Source organism: Lonchura striata, chromosome 7 (assembly GCF_050655825.1).
Source record: "Lonchura striata isolate lonStrDom1 chromosome 7, ASM5065582v1, whole genome shotgun sequence".
Taxonomy (NCBI): domain Eukaryota; kingdom Metazoa; phylum Chordata; class Aves; order Passeriformes; family Estrildidae; genus Lonchura; species Lonchura striata.
This window is the reverse complement of record NC_140709.1, coordinates 20,157,903-20,175,633: the sequence shown is the minus strand read 5'-3', so window position 1 is coordinate 20,175,633 and position 17,731 is coordinate 20,157,903. Positions and strand designations below refer to the sequence as shown.

General features: G+C 40.6%; 1 protein-coding gene across 1 annotated transcript; it reads right to left on the bottom strand.

The window, feature by feature from the left end:
* Positions 1–2,319: 2,319 nt before the first annotated feature.
* On the bottom strand, positions 2,320–17,445 carry GORASP2 (golgi reassembly stacking protein 2). The gene is made up of 10 exons (XM_021552373.3): positions 17,357–17,445; positions 9,175–9,255; positions 8,269–8,472; positions 7,705–7,791; positions 7,131–7,261; positions 6,399–6,531; positions 6,150–6,273; positions 5,703–5,789; positions 4,027–4,122; positions 2,320–3,338 (listed from the first exon to the last, which is right to left on the bottom strand). Exons 1-10 carry the CDS (start codon positions 17,417–17,419, stop codon positions 3,019–3,021), a joined length of 1,326 nt encoding a protein of 441 aa, XP_021408048.1. The 5' UTR covers positions 17,420–17,445; the 3' UTR covers positions 2,320–3,018.
* Positions 17,446–17,731: the final 286 nt, after the last annotated feature.

The window sequence follows — 17,731 nt, the reverse complement described above, 5'->3', positions numbered from 1 at the left end:
AACTTTCACCCGGTCCCATGGCTAGCTTGACTTAGTCAGCAAACTGCCAACAAAACTCTGAAATTTGGAAATAGCTTAAGCTCAGCCCATTTCTGCCTTGAGATCAGTTGGTTTTACAGTTCCCAAGCGCCATCATTCTGCATCCAGCTGGCATCCATTTGACTGCAGTTGCTGCTGGTGGGGGGGCAGGAATCAACCACCCTCGTTGCTGAGTCTTCGCCTGTAAGTTCAGCCAAAAGAAACGAGTGCACGCCATCTCGTGGCCCTGCGCGGCTAATTCCCGGGAACGAAGGGAGCGCCAACTGCGAGGTTTGATGTGGACAGGATTAAAAAGATGGCTCAGACCCCATCTTCTGACGTCCTCCCCTCCCCCCAGGTAGCTGTTTCCTGGAGCAGCAGCATAGCATCAAACTGCAAAAGGCACTTCTTCAGCAATGCTCACTTGGCTGTGGAGGCAACCCTGTCCTCACAACAAATCCAGGTGCCAGTGAACACAGCCCCCAGACCAGCTTTTGGTGGAGCAGGAAGTTACTGTATTCATTTTAGAGTAGGCCATACACGTGTAAATAATTTTTAATTACATGCAAGGTTAGGGATGTTCACGGTACATCTATTTTCATCTGCTGTCAGGACTTGTTAAAGAACTCCATGTGTCAATGCTTTAAATAAAACTAATGTGTGTGTTCCTAACTGTTCCTTAACAGCTGAATATACGAACTCGTGAAAATAAGGTTGTATCAGCTGTCAGTCCTTTGGTGTATCTTAAGTTCCTATTCCTCCTTACTCTCTTTTTGGTGGGAAAATCAAGTCATTAAGAGACCCTTAGAAGGATTAAGGTACAGTTTCATCACATCAAGCTGGGGAATTAGAAAAAGAGGGACAGAGTATACAACAGTATGACTTCAAGACCTGTGTTTTCATTTTAAGTACTAAGTGTTCACAATGTTTATGACTTTATAGCTGAGAGATTACAGCTCCAATCTGCACCAATGAATCATCTCAAATCTGAAGTTGCATTTTCTTCAGCAGAATTGCTGATGGTAACACTGCCTTACTTCCACCGCTCTTGTAGTTGTCAAAAGGCTGGATATATAGTCAGCAACAAGGGACTTAAAATAGCTAACAGAAATGTTAAACTTCAGACTAAACATCTTTCTTCTTTTGTCTGCTACTAGAGACAAGTGTGCAAGACCTATCAAAGATTGCAGAATCAATCCAGTGAACACTTCTGTTCAAGAACAAAAACATCTACCCATGAACTCTAGTTAAAAACATCTGATTACAATCAGCAACTGCTCTAAATTTAGTTTATTATAAATATATTTTTACTCTTTTGCTTTGGAAGTGTGTTGGAACAAAGTTGCAGGAAAGGCTGTTAGACCTGTGTGGCTCAATGAAGCTTGATACCAACTACTTTCTTTGTTAGAGGAAAGAAAAGAGGGAACATCCTTCTTCTCATGTCAAGGTTTAATTCTGAGGTATACGACACTGGATTTACAAAGGTAAAAAGAAATACATTCTGAGAAACAGCAAGTGCCCTACTTAGCAAGGCAGAGGAATTTCACACTCCAAGCAGCTGAGAAAAGAAAACTGCTTACAGTATGAAATAGTATTTGGGGGGTCTGTGTTTGACATGGACTTTTGCCATAACAGATGATGAGAAATGTGCAGCAGTGGGGCAGAGGAAAGACAAATACTTAGGTGATAAAGACAGGACAACAGGTATTAGATAAGGCTTCCATTTGAACAAATTATTTGAGACATTATCATTATGATCAGAAGTCAGAAGCAACTACTGTTCTAAACACTGCTCAGGCAAGCTACATTGCCAAAATTAATTACACAGCTGTTGAGACAGACTTCAGCTCCAGCCTGCTGATGATATGTGTAAGTTTGCATATGCTTGTAGCAACCACATATAAATGAAATCCCAGTAATACAGAAGGACTGGAGTGGTACAGAAGAGTTTTCCACATCACCTGTACCTGATAACAAAAGTAAATGCTATCACCTGGAGTACAGTGCACATAACAGTTTCTAAAAGTATATAATCTACAGTTAATCTGCAATTTTTGTCCTAAATATGAATTTAAAAAGCCAAGTAAGAATCATATGCAGACAGATTTAGTGACTCATTGCTGCAATGGATTGAACCACAAGTGCTGCTCCTGCCTGCCATTAAGATGTCTGGCATTCCTTCCTGGACCCATTGCTCAGGAAGGGGGCTCTTTCACAGATCTGTGATAGAGAGAGCTAAACTAAGATGTTAAATGAGACTTAAAGAGTTTTTAAAAAAGTGCTATTTTGTCACACAAAGAATAAAATTCCAGGAATTTATTGCTATATGTATGCTTAATCCATTAATTCATCTTACAGTAGTCAAGAAGTGCCAAATTGTGTGCTACATTTAACATTCCATGTATTCCCTTCCAAATGCCATTTTACAGTGGGCGTATGAAACAACGCAGCAGTGGTCACGAAACATGGCTTGAGCATCTCTCCAGAGCTTAAAGACAAAGATTTGTGTACAAGCTGAATAACAACATGTCAGTTAACAGGCCACTCAGCAGTTTTAACAGAAATATCTTTAGGTGGAAGTTTTGCAGCGTTAAAATTCACAACTCAGACTAAACATTCTCATCCCCACTGTAGAAACAAGATACTTGCAAAGAACAAGAACTATGGTACGTAAATGTCACACGCAGGACCTGCTTCATTTCTGTCAGAAGCAAAAATTGCTAATTATAAGCAAGGACAAGCCTAGCAGGGCCTATATTAAAAACATACACCTCAGAGTTGGCAGTGGAACTCTATTTACGACCTTGACTTTTTTTTGGTAACATAAAGTTCTTCCCCCCACACTTTATAAATCCCCTTATTTTTATTATACCTCCATATTATTTACAGGACTTCTAAAGATTAAGTACAAACTAGTATGAAATTAATGAAAACTTGCTTTTCAAATATGTATCCCATGGCCAAATAAATACCAAGCCAATCCAACAGCGTGATCTGGAGTTATGATTCAGAAGCTTGTGTATCTGTGATTCCAGTTGTTTTTTCATTAGCTGCAGAGGATTCATTTGATCTGTCAACAATAGTTGCCCTGGAAGTTGAAGTAGCACTATCCAAGGTGAGTGCAGAGGTCTCCTCTACATTTTCAGTAGTGCCAGGGTTGATGGAAAAGCTTCCAGCTGGAGTAATAGAGGGAAGCAAATCTGTAGGCACTGTACATGCCTCTGTGACCAAAGGAAGCATAGGAACACACTTGGGTGGCACTGATAGAGGCGTTATTCCCATTAGATGCAGAGGCGGCAAGGGGGGAAGGGGTTGCAAACCTAAAGAGAAAAAAGGGGGGAAAAAAGGCATGAGCTGCTGCACACCACAGACAGCTCAAATAGTGTTTGTGCAGCACTGACTCAGCAGGCTCATTTCAAGCCTGACAATTTTCAGATTTCAGAATTGAAGAATCAGAGTAAATTCAAGGTTGCTTGTACCTCCCCAGAAGAGTAGTATTTAATGCATTAACAGTGATGATTAGGTTTTTCTGGCCTTCACTGAAACTGCCAGAAACAGTAAGTTAACAAAAACCATATTCCAAACAAGCTTCCAGTACCTTTTTGCTTGCTCCATGAGCACCTTCAGCAGTTTTGCTTAATTGAAAATTATAAATCTAATATTAGTTAACAATTCCGGCATTCAGTTCAGGGAGCCCCAATCTCCTCATCTATCTTACAAAGAAACACTTCATATTTTTTTTTACCCAAAACCAATATACTTCCACTTTTGGCACAATCTCTTCTGAGATATAAACAGGTTAATAAAAAAATGAAAAATCTAAACACAGACACAGGTTTAGAATTAGTTTATCTAAATACATATTCCTCATCTATCTGATCTGGGCACTAACATCCACTCCCATCTCAGGCAAGTTATCTTAGTTTATTCCCCTTCAGGACTCCCCCAGACAGGTCTAAATTAGACTGTCATGGATAACTCTAATTAAGAGTTTGCAGAAGCACATACCAGGCTGTATCATTTCTGGAACAATCTGTGGTGCAGGTAAATTAAGTTTGGACAGATCAGTCAGGTTAGGAAGACCTGCTGGTAATGGCATCAGACCTAAGAGAAGAGGGGAACAGTTACAGCTTAAAATTTAAAATTGTCTTTTTCTATTTCTTAGATCTTGCTGATAATTTAAAATGTGCTTTATCTTGATTATAATTTTTACATGGAAGAATGCAAATTCACCTGAATTTCAGCTTTTAAGTTGCACAGCGAGAACAGATACCTACTGCAGGAAATCTGAACTAGCAAATATATAATCCCAAACCTTTCAGATTTTTCTGAGGAAAGCAGAATATTATTTCAGAATGAGGTTTGCATTCCAAGTTCAGCTTTCAACAAAGGCAGTTGTTTCACCACAGCACTATACCAGAAGTTCTCCATTCCCAATTAGAGTGGCAAACAATGATAATATGATTAAATACACAGTATTCCCTGATCCCTAATATTGACCACTATATTATTAGTCTTTTCTACTTAGTTCATGACTAGAGTTAATCACAAAAATGTATATCAAAATGCAAGACAAAGGAACTTTCAAAAGTCAGAAAAGACTGAAAATAGAAGAGAAACATACAGTGAATGCAACACATGCCCTTCCATCATTGTGTTTGCTATGGAATATCCTTCTGCTCCTGAATTTTCCACTTTAGAAGAGCTTCATTTCTGGGACATGGGCTCTATGTGTACTTTTGTGTTTAGTACAGAAAAGGCTAATTCAGAAATAAACTGTTGATACTACAGTATGAAGATAGAGAGAAGAAAAGTCTTAAAGCAAGGTCACTGTATAGAGATTTTGATTAAAAGCCAGCCATCTTTACCTACTCTTGAATTCATTTGCCATGAAGTCTGATATAATCTGATTCAAAGAGCTTTCAGGTTAGCTATATGCAATTTTTTTTTTTAATCTGAAAAAAGCTGAACTTTATACAAATTTACTCAAATTTTAAGCCTCCAGTAAATTTAGTAAGAACAATTTCACTAGTGTGTCCATACAAATTGCAAGAAATATTCAATTTGCTTTTAAAAAAGCAATTATACTATTCAGAGAAAAAGGTGAACAGAAAACTTGTATTTGCAGAGCTTAGGGAAGAGGTGGATTAGGCAGCTGGGGAAGAAAAGGACAATAATGAAACAGCAGTGTTTGAAATGATCATTATTATCAGGAAACAACCACATTGTAGAAAGGCTCTTACTTTATTATACCACTTTAAATTCCTATATAATTCAGAAACAGTAACTGCAACATAAATTCTGTATTGTTAGCCCTGTATTTATACTAGGAATAGTGATCAAGCTGAGTATTTAAAAATGGGTTTCCTAAAATGTTGCAACTAGCAAAGCAAAACCTTCCTGAGAAATCCTGAATACTGCATCCACTGTGCAGGGAACCCTAACAGGTAAACTCCTAACTCTTGTGCCAAGTCACTCCTATCTGCTGCAGACATGCTGTGAACATACTCCAAGAAAAATAGTTCTTTACACTGTAGAGGTTGTATAGAGAGAAATCTTACATTAAATGCTTAAGTTGTATGGAGTTATACCTTCTCCAAAAAGCAGTGGAAAAGGCAGCTCTCTTCCCTTGCTCCTGTAAGATTTTTGTTACAGAAATATTTTAAGAAACTTTAGCTACTCACCTGGTAATGTAGTTGCTGGGTTAACTGATGGCACAGAGGTAAGGGACTGACTGACTTGTGGTGGTAATAATGGAACTGTTGGAACACCTGGTGGGGTACACAGGGAAACAACATTGATTTTAAGCACAGAATACTTCATCTTCTTTCCCTAAGGAGTATAAATAAATAATTGCTTACAGAAGAATTACTATTTGCCTTAACATTAAAATGCTGATAAGCCAAATAGTATTCTAAGTAACACACATGGCATTTTTAATAGAAGTTGTTTGCAACTATTTTGTGAGCAAGTAAGGCACAAATTCAGTACATTAATCTTTTTTGTTGAGAAAAATTTAGGAGAAAGTTTTATTCTCTCTTCTGCCTTCTATTCAATTAATTAGAAACATCTTTGAGAACAAAAAAGTCAGAAAAGCCATACACTTTAGGTCAGCTCCCTACAATACCAACCTGTGTTGAGAACATTACTGACAGTAGTTGAAGGTGAGCTAATAGAAAGTCCTGAAAGACTCTGCTCAAGGCCTGCTGACCCAGGAGGGAGGGTGGTTGAGGGATTAACTGATGATAGCTGAACCTTATTGAAAGAGAAAAGAAAGTTGCATCATTAGGGTTTGTTTCTACATGAACCAAGAGAGGCAGAAAAGCAGTAAACACCATCATCCATTTTTATCAAGCCAAAGGAGGGGGACCCCAGCTTACCTCTGTGAAACCATCTTTGAGGGGACTGAGAGATGCGCTAGGCAATTGCCCTGGGAGAGAAATTTTCTTTCCTTCTTCAAATGGGCGAGTAGGTATCCTATGCAAATATCCATAACCAATGCCACATCCTAGGCTTTTAAAATATGAAGATTTTAAAGTCAGGTAAGTGACTTTACAACTACAGACTATAGCAAGCAACACATTAACAACTCAAGATACCAACAAGTTGCAAGGTAAATGATTTACAACCTTCCCCTCCTGCCCCCCATTGCCTCACTTTCTATGGAAAAATAATCACTACAAAACAATTGAAAGGAAATTACGTAGCTCTAGCAATAAATCCTCAGCACAAAATAAAATTCATTATTATTTAAACCAAACAGGTATACAGCTTGGAATTCAACTCACAGTTGTTACAACACAGTAGTGCTGTGTTCTGGCTACTCACAGTACTTCAAGGATATACCACAAGCTAATAACTATTTGGAATTTAATGCAGAAAGTACTATTGCACTTTATGTACTTCTGCACTAGCAAATTTACTGATTTACACCCCTCTCATCAGTAAGTGTGTGTCTGAATTTCAAGTAAATATATAATTTATTAGAGCAGAAACACTTTTGATATAATAACATTCTTTCCTTGTCTTTGTAGAAAACTTAAACCCAGCAGTTTTCAGGCTGGTGCTATAAGAAAGTTGCCCCATCCCCCTGTAACACATTGTCTCCTTACCTGCCTTCTCCACCCCAGGCAGAATTTGGAGTAATCACCACTTCCCGACAATTATCTGTGTCTGTGTTGTACACATAAAGTTTTAACGGCTTTGCTTCATGTGTTTCAATAAGGGAAAAGAGATCTTCAGACTGCAAAAAGATAAAAATGTGTAAGGGCTTTCTTGTCCTTATTTTATCATTTGGCATTAGATCAATCATCCTAGTCCTGACTTTCTGTAATAGACTCTGGTAACAGCCACATGTTGCAGTTTCTGCAGTGCTGCCGTTTTATAAAAAGGCCAACTTTAAAATGTGTTTTACTAGCACAATTCAGAAGACATGGCACAACCCAGATTTCAGATCTGCTATCCAAAATATTAATTTTAGAATACAAAAGTTTGTATCTGACTTCATGAAGACATTTAAAAGCAGTTCTTATTTCCAGGATTGCCTTTAAGATGAGACACCATGCCAGAGCTCCTTCCTCTTTTCAACTGATTTCCATTCACACAGAGTCAGGTATGTTTCAAACTGCCCTGGAACAATTGGGGTTTTAGTTTTCAAAAAATAAAGACCTTATTTTTTATACTTACCTCATTCATGACAGTATCTGCTCCAATGATATAGTCACTATGAGGTCTAAGTCCAGCTAATGCAGCAGGAGAATTTGGCTCCACTTCCTAGTTTTAAAACATAAGGTTACAAAACACTATGTAAGTGTCAGGGTATAGCAGAAGGGACAGATATGCACTTCACACAAGCTCTGCATCACACAAACTGGTCAAATTTTCAACAGAGTAATGAACTAATGAAACACTGGCTCTATAGGAGTCCCATTCCATATGGTTTCTGGTGTTGTACCAAATACAGTATCTCTGAGTATTGTACAAACCCATTCATTTAAATACAAGACTTGACAATATAGTCACAAATACACATTTGTGTGGGAAATTAATTTGTAGAGATTTCTCAAAACCTGACAGAAGGCTCAAAGAAGGCTCAAAAGTCTTCCCAAACCCAAAATCAATCAAAGCCAGTTTGATCAACGTCTGAGACCAGATCAATCTCATGACTTGCTAGCCACATGCCATGCAAGTTACTTTTCAACAGAAAGACAGAAACACCAGTAATGAGAACACTTCCAAGTCCATACGTACCAAGACGTGCCAGACATTTTCATTAGCCCCATCAAAGCTGCAGAAGCGAATGCTTACTCCCAGCAGGCCCTGCCCACCCCACATATTGCTGGGGGTTACAGATGTTTCTCTCAGTTCCAGTGTTTTGCTACTGTACACAAGCATTTTTACAGGTTTTTCAACATTTGCTTTCAGCAGGTCCTTGAGAGTGTCATTGTCTTTATTCTGCAAATGTTTAAAGAAGAGCTTGGGTCAGTGTTTGACAGAACAAGCATTCAGTTCTACTTGAATTCCAAATGTGCTAACACTGCACATTACCACAAAATGTATTAACAGCTGCTTTGTAACAAGTTTCCAGTCCCTTCACAATTCTAGAATACAACTCCAGAAAACGCCTGGGACTTCACAGTAACAGGTCATACTTTCCAAGTCCTGAAGTGAAAACACTTCAGTTGGCTCAGAGGCTTTCTTGAATCCAGGCATACTAGCACAGAGCTTCCCACAGCTGGTTTGTTCCACTGCTATGATGGTCTGTTGTTTGATGATAGCTCTGCTTGAAAGCTCCCCCCATGCCTCCTGCCCGGCCAACAGCTCTGACAGCAGCCTTTCAACCTGTTTGGACTACGTGAAGTTTCTGAGTTCTCATGGAAGCAAACAGAACCAGGAGGGCACTGCCAAAAGCCATGAGGGGTGCATCAGCAGGCAATTCTGTCTTGGTGCAGATGCCTGCACAGACCATGTCTGTATTACCCTCCAGCTAAATTCAATAGAACTGTTCCTATAGGGTGCAGTTTGTCTTCCTCATTTTAAAGTAAGAAGAACTATTTTATATACATTTATACAAAACAAATCCATTGGTTTACCTCTAAGTATCAGATTCTCAACACATTGTTCATATTAAAAGTTATAAAATAGCAACACACTTACCAATCTTGAACCATTAATGGACACTATAAAATCAAAGAATGGCTCCAATCCAGCTCTATGCCCTGGTGAGTTTTCTTGTACCTAACAAAGTTAAACAGGAATTCAGTAAAAGTGTTCCAATGCTGATTCATAGATTAGAATCATATTTCTGCTTTTGCCAACTGTAGTTCTAGAAGCTACTTTTGTTTGTATGTATAATTTTAAAATATTCAAATATAATCATGTCATCTATAGAACCAAAAAAATCTCTCCCTTAAAAAAAATATATATATTTCAAAAGAATAAGTAATCTATAAATTGAGGAATGACACAGCAGTAGCCACTTCCTGGGAAAAGCAGTGCTTAACAGTTTTATCAGATAAGTTGTAAGTATTTGTTTCAAGAAAGGAGATCATACCAAATGGACAAGGTTAATGAATTCTGAAAAGGTTGGTTAAAAAGTACTGTCTTTCCACAGTAGTACCAACATTGGACCCTGCTTTTTATCTTATGCTTACTAAAGGAATAGGAGAGTCACATCTGCAAGCACAGGTTGTTATCTCGTGATTAAACATCACCTGGTGACATTCTTGAGACACAGAGGGCATCTGTACAACAGTGATTTCATTAACAGACCTTCAAGTTGCAGCAAAAGAGACATGCAACTTTGCAGCCATGGCAGCTCAAACAATTCAACAACTCCACTAAGACAATGCCTAAGTGTTGGATACACACTACTGCCAGAAGCCAAAAGTATGCTTTTAATTCCAAACAGAGTAACTGAGAGACATTTTGCCAATGTTATTTTTTCACTATTGCTTGCATTGCTGACAATGAAAAGTTAACTCTAACATGGCTGTCAGATTTTTCCTACAGCTTTTTTGCCAAGGACACTTTCTGAGAGGAAGCTGATTCATTTTAACTACTGGCTTTTTCTTTAATGTACTACAATCACTTTCCAAAAAGATCTAAAAAACATTACCCTTTACAGTGTGGTTCCTTACATCACATATTATTCTACCTGACAGAAGTGGTAAAAATGTATTTGATTGTTCAATACCGGCCTGATTCTGCAGGAACTGAATTTTCTTAATATGACTCATCTAGAACAAAATATACTAACATGGAATTTTAAAAGTGCTTGATTACTAATAAAACTGTTCTAGAAATTTGTTTATCTCTGCGTAACACATTCAGAAAATCAGAGCCTGGAAAAAACTCAGATTACTTGTGGGCAACAGATGCCCAAAGCTTAGAACATTAATCACATAACCTAAGTCTGGAATTAGTAATTCCAGAATCACACCACACACACATTGATTGCTGTCTAAAATTTGTAAAACAGCAAAAAAAGTATGAAATCAACAACATCCCAAAGTAATACCAATCACTGAGGCAATAATAACATCCCTAAAGTCCACATTTATAATTTCTAACTAGGACTTGAAGTGTGTCTGTAAAAGTGTTTCTTCAAGATGTCTGTATGCTCCTTGGAAATAATTTCCACAGCTGGGGTACAGGTATTCTCCCTCTCCAAATATTAAGTATATGGAACCACATCTCCCAGTCACCAAATATCCTGCAGTCCCTCTAACTAGATCCAAACTACTGCCTCCATGTTACTTACTCAACCTGTCTATTCCAAGTGCCTCTCACCAAGAACAGCCAGAGATCAGACACCAAACTGTGCACCAGGTAATAAGGTAAAAGTACAAGCTAAGCTGCATAGGGCAGACACCCTGGCTCCAGCTGCACAGAAGCTCCCAGCACATTGTGGATATGGCTTTGGCATTTGTGGACTGTTTCTAGAGCTCATTTAACTGTAGATATTCAAACTTGCAATAATGTATGGTTGTGGACAGCCTCCACAAACAGAAATTTTAGCTTAGGAGAAAAGCCACAGAGAGGCTAAAATTCTCTATATGAATTCTTCTCCCCAATGTACAAAGCATTTACTTACTATGTTGAATACCTAGGACCTGCCCGCCAAAGAGAGGCTAAGCAGTTTTGTGAAAGGAGAATTAAAAAACTTTGCTTTCCTATAGACATGATCCATAATGGTATTCTCAGATTTGCAGTTTCTCTTGTAATCGAGTAACTCAAAACACCCTCTCCTATCCTGGGTTTGAATAGTGATTGTAGGATGAGTTTACACTGTTCATTGTTCTTCCCTCAGTTTAGAGACGTGACATGAAAATAATAACCTCTCTCTCTCTTATTCCACCATCTATTGCATAGGTCATACAGGAACTTACAGTTTGTGTTTTTAATGAACCTGACATGCAGGCTTTATACCAAAATTAAATCAGCAGATGGTTTCAGAACTTTCTGGGAAAACAGTTTTAAAGATGTAACATGTGTTAAACCTCAGCATTAAAAATCAGTACATGCAGCATAACACATCAGATTTTTGGGACTGGATATATGTCATAGCCTTGAAATTATGAAAGGCCAGACTCCACCTCATTCAGAGATTTTCCTCTATTTCTAAATGAGATTCTCTGAAATAAGAAACCAAACCATGCCAAAATCACAACTATCCCCCTGCATCCTGACAATATCCCTCCCTAATGACCTCCTAGAGATTACATCCTGAACACTGTGAGCCAAGAGTGGCCAGTATTCAATAGAGCAACTTTTTGAAATGAGATGGAGTACATACAATAAATGAGAACTACATATGTTCAGCATCCATCAATGTCAAGCTCACTGACACCTGGGATGGATAAATAATTAACTTAGAATACCAAATCTGTGTTCTGCCCCAGACTGATGAAGGGACTGAGAGAGTTTCCAAGTTCCAAATGATTAGTTTGCAGAAAGTATCTTCAGATGTTGAATGCCTCACCCCAAACCCATCAGAATTCTGAACACCTCTGCATGGTTTGTTTCTAAGTGGGCATGTAAAAACTACGAGGAAGCTGTGGCTGAAAGAAATCAAACCCTTATATTCGTGTCAACCACACCTCAGAAGCAGGTACGTGCATCCCTTCTGTCATCCTGCCATGCACAGGTTGTCACAATGTTTCCTATTTCCCTGGCCTACCTTCACTGATAGAAAAGCATGTTTACACCTGGCAGTCCTAGAAATGCCACGCAGAAATTCTGAGTTCATTCCACATGAAAAGTCTCCTCCTCAGCCCTGCACAGCAATCGCACTGACCCCATGAAGATTTTGTCACACCATCGTCCTGTCAGTCACTACCTGCCCAATTCACCACCACCACAGAGTGCCAAATGCACAACACAGCTCTCTGCTCCAAGTTCTGTGGCCAGGATTCTCCTCCAGGAGCTACAGCAACAAAGGATAAACAGGGAGCTTAGAAAATACAAGGGCACAAATTATTCCACCTCTATTAAGGACAGAGATAATAAAGTTTCCATGGATACATACATAAACTCTGTGCCTCCTGAGCAATTTGGCTTTATGCAGCTTTGCTGGGTGCCCCGAGTAGGTATTTAGTGACTTGCCTTTGTAATTGAATAATTGCTGAGAAATAAGCAAGTAATATCATTTACAACAGATGCTACTGCAGGCAAGATACCATCCACAGCAGCTTGGGAAGCCTGAGTCTCTCAAAGCCAGCTGTTATTTCAGAAATACGAGTCACAGACCCATATGGGCAAATACCATGATTTTCTAATAATAGAGACAAACAGTGGCGCAGAAAATACAAAGAAGCTGTGGCAATGCAATGCCAGAGCTTTTTAAGAGCAAATTAAGAGATCCTCTATCAAATGCTGAATATCAGAGGACAGAAGAGGCCTTATACAGTGCTGCAGGATTTCAGTTTCTCACCAAGATGACAGTAGGGCTGCTGAGTACATAGATCACATACTGATTTCACTTTTAATTCACTGTCAAGAATTAAACAGGGAAAAGATTTCAAGGTCAATTTTAACACCAATTTTAATTTTAATTTGCAGTACTGAAAAAGCTTTCCTGGTAAATACATGAAGTTTTTCTTTGCTGTTCCAAACACTATCATTCTACACCTACACATTATACATTGCACATTATGTATTTTAAGAAGTCTGCTCAGCAGCACAGTGGTCACAACTTAAAGACCCAAGACAGCAGTGCAACTGCAAATGAAATTAGGCACTGAAATGTGCATTTTTCAGAGGCAGATGAAAGTTCTGACCACTTCTGAAAGTAGCTACCTTATGCTAGTTTTTAAACTTTCAGAAACTTAGCTTCAAGAATTAAATACACAGCTTCCAAGGCTTTCTTCTTTCCCCACATAAGAAACTCTTCTCAGTATTCTAGTTTATTAGCAAAGAAATACTGGAAGGTTTTTTTGTAGTTCTTCCATCCACTCCATAAGTGGCAGTAAAATTTCATTATGTATCATATATAAGCAATTCCTGTTAGATCTGTAGAATCTCTTTGATTTTTGTCAGTTACTTTAATACATTACATTCTACAACTGAATTTAATTTCTTGATGAAACACAGTTTTCAAAAGAAAAAGCTATGTAAATTTTTGTTAAGAAAACAGATTCTACCTATGTAGATAACCTTTTATTTTAGCACAGAGAATTTAACTTAAGCTTTTAAAATGTGAACCTCCCTTAAAAGACCACTTTCACGCAACATGTTTGTATCGCTATTAAAACAAACTGAAGCACACAAACAAGAGTGGGAAATCTAAACTTTGGGCACTGCTGCTCAGTATCTTTTAGGGAGAACAACATAACATGGCAGCATACAAATTTCTCACACATAAGATTCTTACATAGACTCCTACAACAATTTAGTTTGGAAAAGACCATTATGATCATTGAGTCCAACCAGTAACCCAGCACTTCCAAGTTCACCATTAAATCTAACTCAAAGGCCACATCTACAGGTGTTCTGAATGTTTTCAAGGATAGTGATTAAACCACTTCCCTGGACAGCCTATTCCAATACCTGGTCATCCTTTTGATGAAGAAAGGTTTCCTAAAATCCAGTCTCTAAATCTCTCCTGGTGTAACTTGAGGCTCTTTCCTCTTGTTTCATCACCTGTTACCTAAGAGAAGAGGCTGACCCCCACTTTGCTGCACAGCTCCTGCCCTGGACCTATGGAGAGCCATGAGGTCTCCCCAGAGCTCCTCTTCTCCAGGATGAACACTCCCAGCTGCCTCTCACAGCTCTGCAGTTGTGCTCCAGAGCTTCTCTGAACCTGTTCCAGAGTCTTCAAGGTCTGTCTTGTACAGGAGCCCGGAACAGGACACAGCAACTGAGGTGTGACCTCACCAGTGCCCAGTACAGGAGGACACTCACTGTCCTGGCCCTGTTGGCCACATTATTCCTGATACAGGCCAGGATGCCACTGGCCTTGGCCACCTGGGTATACTGGCTCATGTTCAGCCTTGGACCTTTTCACTGGGTCACTTTCCAATTACTTTGCCCCCAGCCATTGGGATGTTGTGACATCATCTACTAGCTGAAGAAACTGTCAGGTCACTACACCAGCCTGGGCAAACTACAGCAGTTTCACACTGCTGAGCAAGAAATTTACTCAAAATTTTCCTTCATTCTGTTTTGAAGAACAGAAACAAAGACATACTGAGCAATACATAGAGTCAGCCAGTTGGTCTAATCAGCCACACACCTTATGTTAAAGGAAACTTGAGAACTGCTTCAAACAAATGACTCATTACTAGGTCTGCTTATGAAGAGACTTGGGCAACAGAACACTTGGCACCTTTCTCCCTCTTACCAAAAAAAATTCCCAAAACCCACAAAAACAAAACAAAACAAAACAAACCACCTACATTTTAATGTCTAGAAGACCAACAATACAACCCAGAGCAACTTCTGCTGTCAAGTATGCATATGATGAAATTCTTTTACTCTGACAATGCCTCAGCCCTGGAGGGTTCCTAATTCCTGTTCCAACTGCACTGTTGATAAAGCTCACAATGAAAGCATCATTGCACTGAATATCAGCAGAAGTAGCCAAAAGAATTAAGTAATCTGCAAACCTTACATCGAAAATTAATGACGGTAGTGTTCACTTGCTGCATATATTTCTGTTCCTGTTTGAAGTGTTCAGAGAGAGACTTTTTACTAGTTTTGTGGGGAGACAGCATGTACAGTCTAAAAGTCTCACTGTAAAAAACCTCTCACTTGCAACAGTCTCAGTCTGCTCATCCCTCTAGCAACTTGTGCTTGACTCCTACAGTCACACTGAACAATGTAAACTCTGTTTCATGGCCATTTAACACATATTTTCATTTATCTGCCTTACTCAAACAATTTCTTCCAGTGATTGAAAAATTTTTCTGACATTTCTCTAATTTTCCCACAGTTATGAAATCTTTTAAACAACCACTTTACATTATTTACAGAAGTTTGGTGTTATCAAAGAAATCTGATCTTGAATCAGATCTGTAACACTGGAAGACCACTGCTGTTTTCCTTCCACCATTTTCATTTACTTCATTAAAGTACTGAGCTGAGAAGGAAAATGTACTTGAGAGTAAATTAGAACAAAAAAGCACTTTTGCTTGACTTCAAGTTCTACTGAAGGTCAGTCCATGCAGGCAGAGTACTTGCAGAGCTCCTCTAACAGTGCAAGCCCAAAGCTGTCTGTAACAAACTTACTACAGAATGGCAACTGTAAAATTCAACTTGGAAAAACTACAGAGGAAAATTCTCGTCATATTCATGCATGCCACATGAATTTCAATAAAAACACCCCAAATTATAACTGTTAGGCTGGGATTACGATGCAGCTTAAGACGCCTGTCCACAGACAAATAGTAATTGCTCATTATTGTGGCATCTCAGGATATCAGTAAGAAAAGGCAGTGAAAAAATAGAGATATCAGTCATTTAAAGACAGCAGGCAGGTCCTTTCCTACGTTTAATATAAATAAGAATGTCCTCTTGGAAATCACCTCCTTTAATGTGCACCTCTCAATTACACTTACAAAGACTAGCAATAAAATGCTGCAATTTTGGGTCATAGCAAAACCACTACAACAAAAAAGTGCCTAAATGAAAACAAAAGTAAGATTTGTAAAGTAAGATCCAAGTAAGATTACAAGAAAAAAGGAGTCGATTCTACTCCATAAAAGATTAATCTCAGTTTTTTAACATGCTTTAATCAAACAGTATTAACTCATAAATCTGATATAACTGATACTCTAACTGCAAAGTACATACTGGTTTTACAAGTCTCCAAAGTAAAAAGTTAATGAAATTTACATTGTACTATGCTAAAAAAATAAAAAAATGTCTGCCAGTTTTACCAACCTGCATGATAGTTTCTGTGGGGGAAAAGGAGAAAACTAAGTGGACTAACATAAATTAGTAACACTGGACTTTTATATTAAAAAGGAGGGAAAAAATCCACCGTGACTTTAGTCCATACATAAATTTTAACAGAATGTATGGATTTGATTAGAACATCAGTGCGCGCTTCTCAAAAACAGAGAACTTATCCAAAAGGCTCCAATTCCAACAAACACAGTGGCCCGGCACGGTGCCCGCAGTGAGCGCACTCCCCCCGGGCGTGGGCAGGGCGTGACTCCAGCAAAGCCCCTGTGCCCAGCGCCTCCCATTCCTCTGGGAGCGCCTCTGCTCGCTGAAAGCAAAAGGAAGAGCTTCCACAGGGCTGTTCACAAAACCTCAGGAATGCAGCCTAATCAGGTGTTTTGTATTTCGCATACGAAGTTTTGTGGCCACAATGTGAACAAAACCGGTGTACCTATGAAAATCAGTACTTTCACTGGCGCTGCGGCCCTCAGGTGCGCTGTCGTGCGAACCCCTCGGTCCGACACCCCGAGCTGCTGCGGAGCGGCGGCAGCCGCACCCGCTCCGCTCCATCCGTGATGCAGCGAGCAGGACGAGCCCGACGCGCTGTCCCGGAGCACTCGGGGCCAGACCTGCCGGAGGAGAGGCCGCCTGGCCGCCCAAGGCTGCCCAAAGCCAGCATCGCCTCCCGTGCGCCAGCCCGCCGGCCTGCCCACACGGAGGCACGGCCTGGCGGCACCAGCCGGCCCAGGGATCTGCTTATCCCGCACCAATTCCTCCTCCAGACTCCCCCGGCCCGAGAGCGGCAGCGCAGCCCCGGCGGCCCCGCTGCCCCGGCGTGTCCCGGGCCTCTCCGGGCAGCTCCAGCGCGGCCCCACGGCGGGACAGGCCCCGCGCCCCCGGGCCGCCGCCGGGCCCAGTGTCCGGGGCGCCCGCCGGGCGGCGCCGCCCTTACCCTTAGGACGTGGTAGCCCTCGGTGCCGCCGCCGGGGATGTCGATGCTCTGCGAGGCGCCCATGGCCGCCACCGCGCCGCGACGGGGACGTGGCACCGCGCGCTGCCCCGCCCGGCGCCGCGCGGGCCCTACGGCGGCCGCCAGGGGCCGCGAGGGGCCGCGCGCTCCCGTCTGCAGCCGCGCCGCCCCCTGGCGGCCGAGGGCACCCGAGGGTGCCGGGCGGGCAGAGCGAGTTATCGATCAGCGTCAGCCGCGCGAATTAGCCGTGGTACGGGTGTGCACAGAGCACAAAGCTGGCAGGCCATAACCTGCGCTGCCTTCTCTGCTCCCACAGCTCTCTGGAGCTCCGAGCGCCGCTCCCCGTGCGAGGCCGAG

What these genes read in the sequence shown, in the direction of transcription:
- GORASP2 (XM_021552373.3), bottom strand. Translation starts at nt 17,419, where the DNA reads ATGGGCGCCTCGCAGAGCATCGACATCCCCGGCGGCGGCACCGAGGGC. An exon ending in CCATTAATGGTTCAAGATTG is followed by an intron (nt 8,473 to 9,174) that starts GTAAGTGTGTTG and finishes AAACATTTGCAG; the next exon opens with AATAAAGACAATGACACTCT. An exon ending in CAGTAATGTTCTCAACACAG is followed by an intron (nt 5,790 to 6,149) that starts GTTGGTATTGTA and finishes GTACCCCACCAG; the next exon opens with GTGTTCCAACAGTTCCATTA.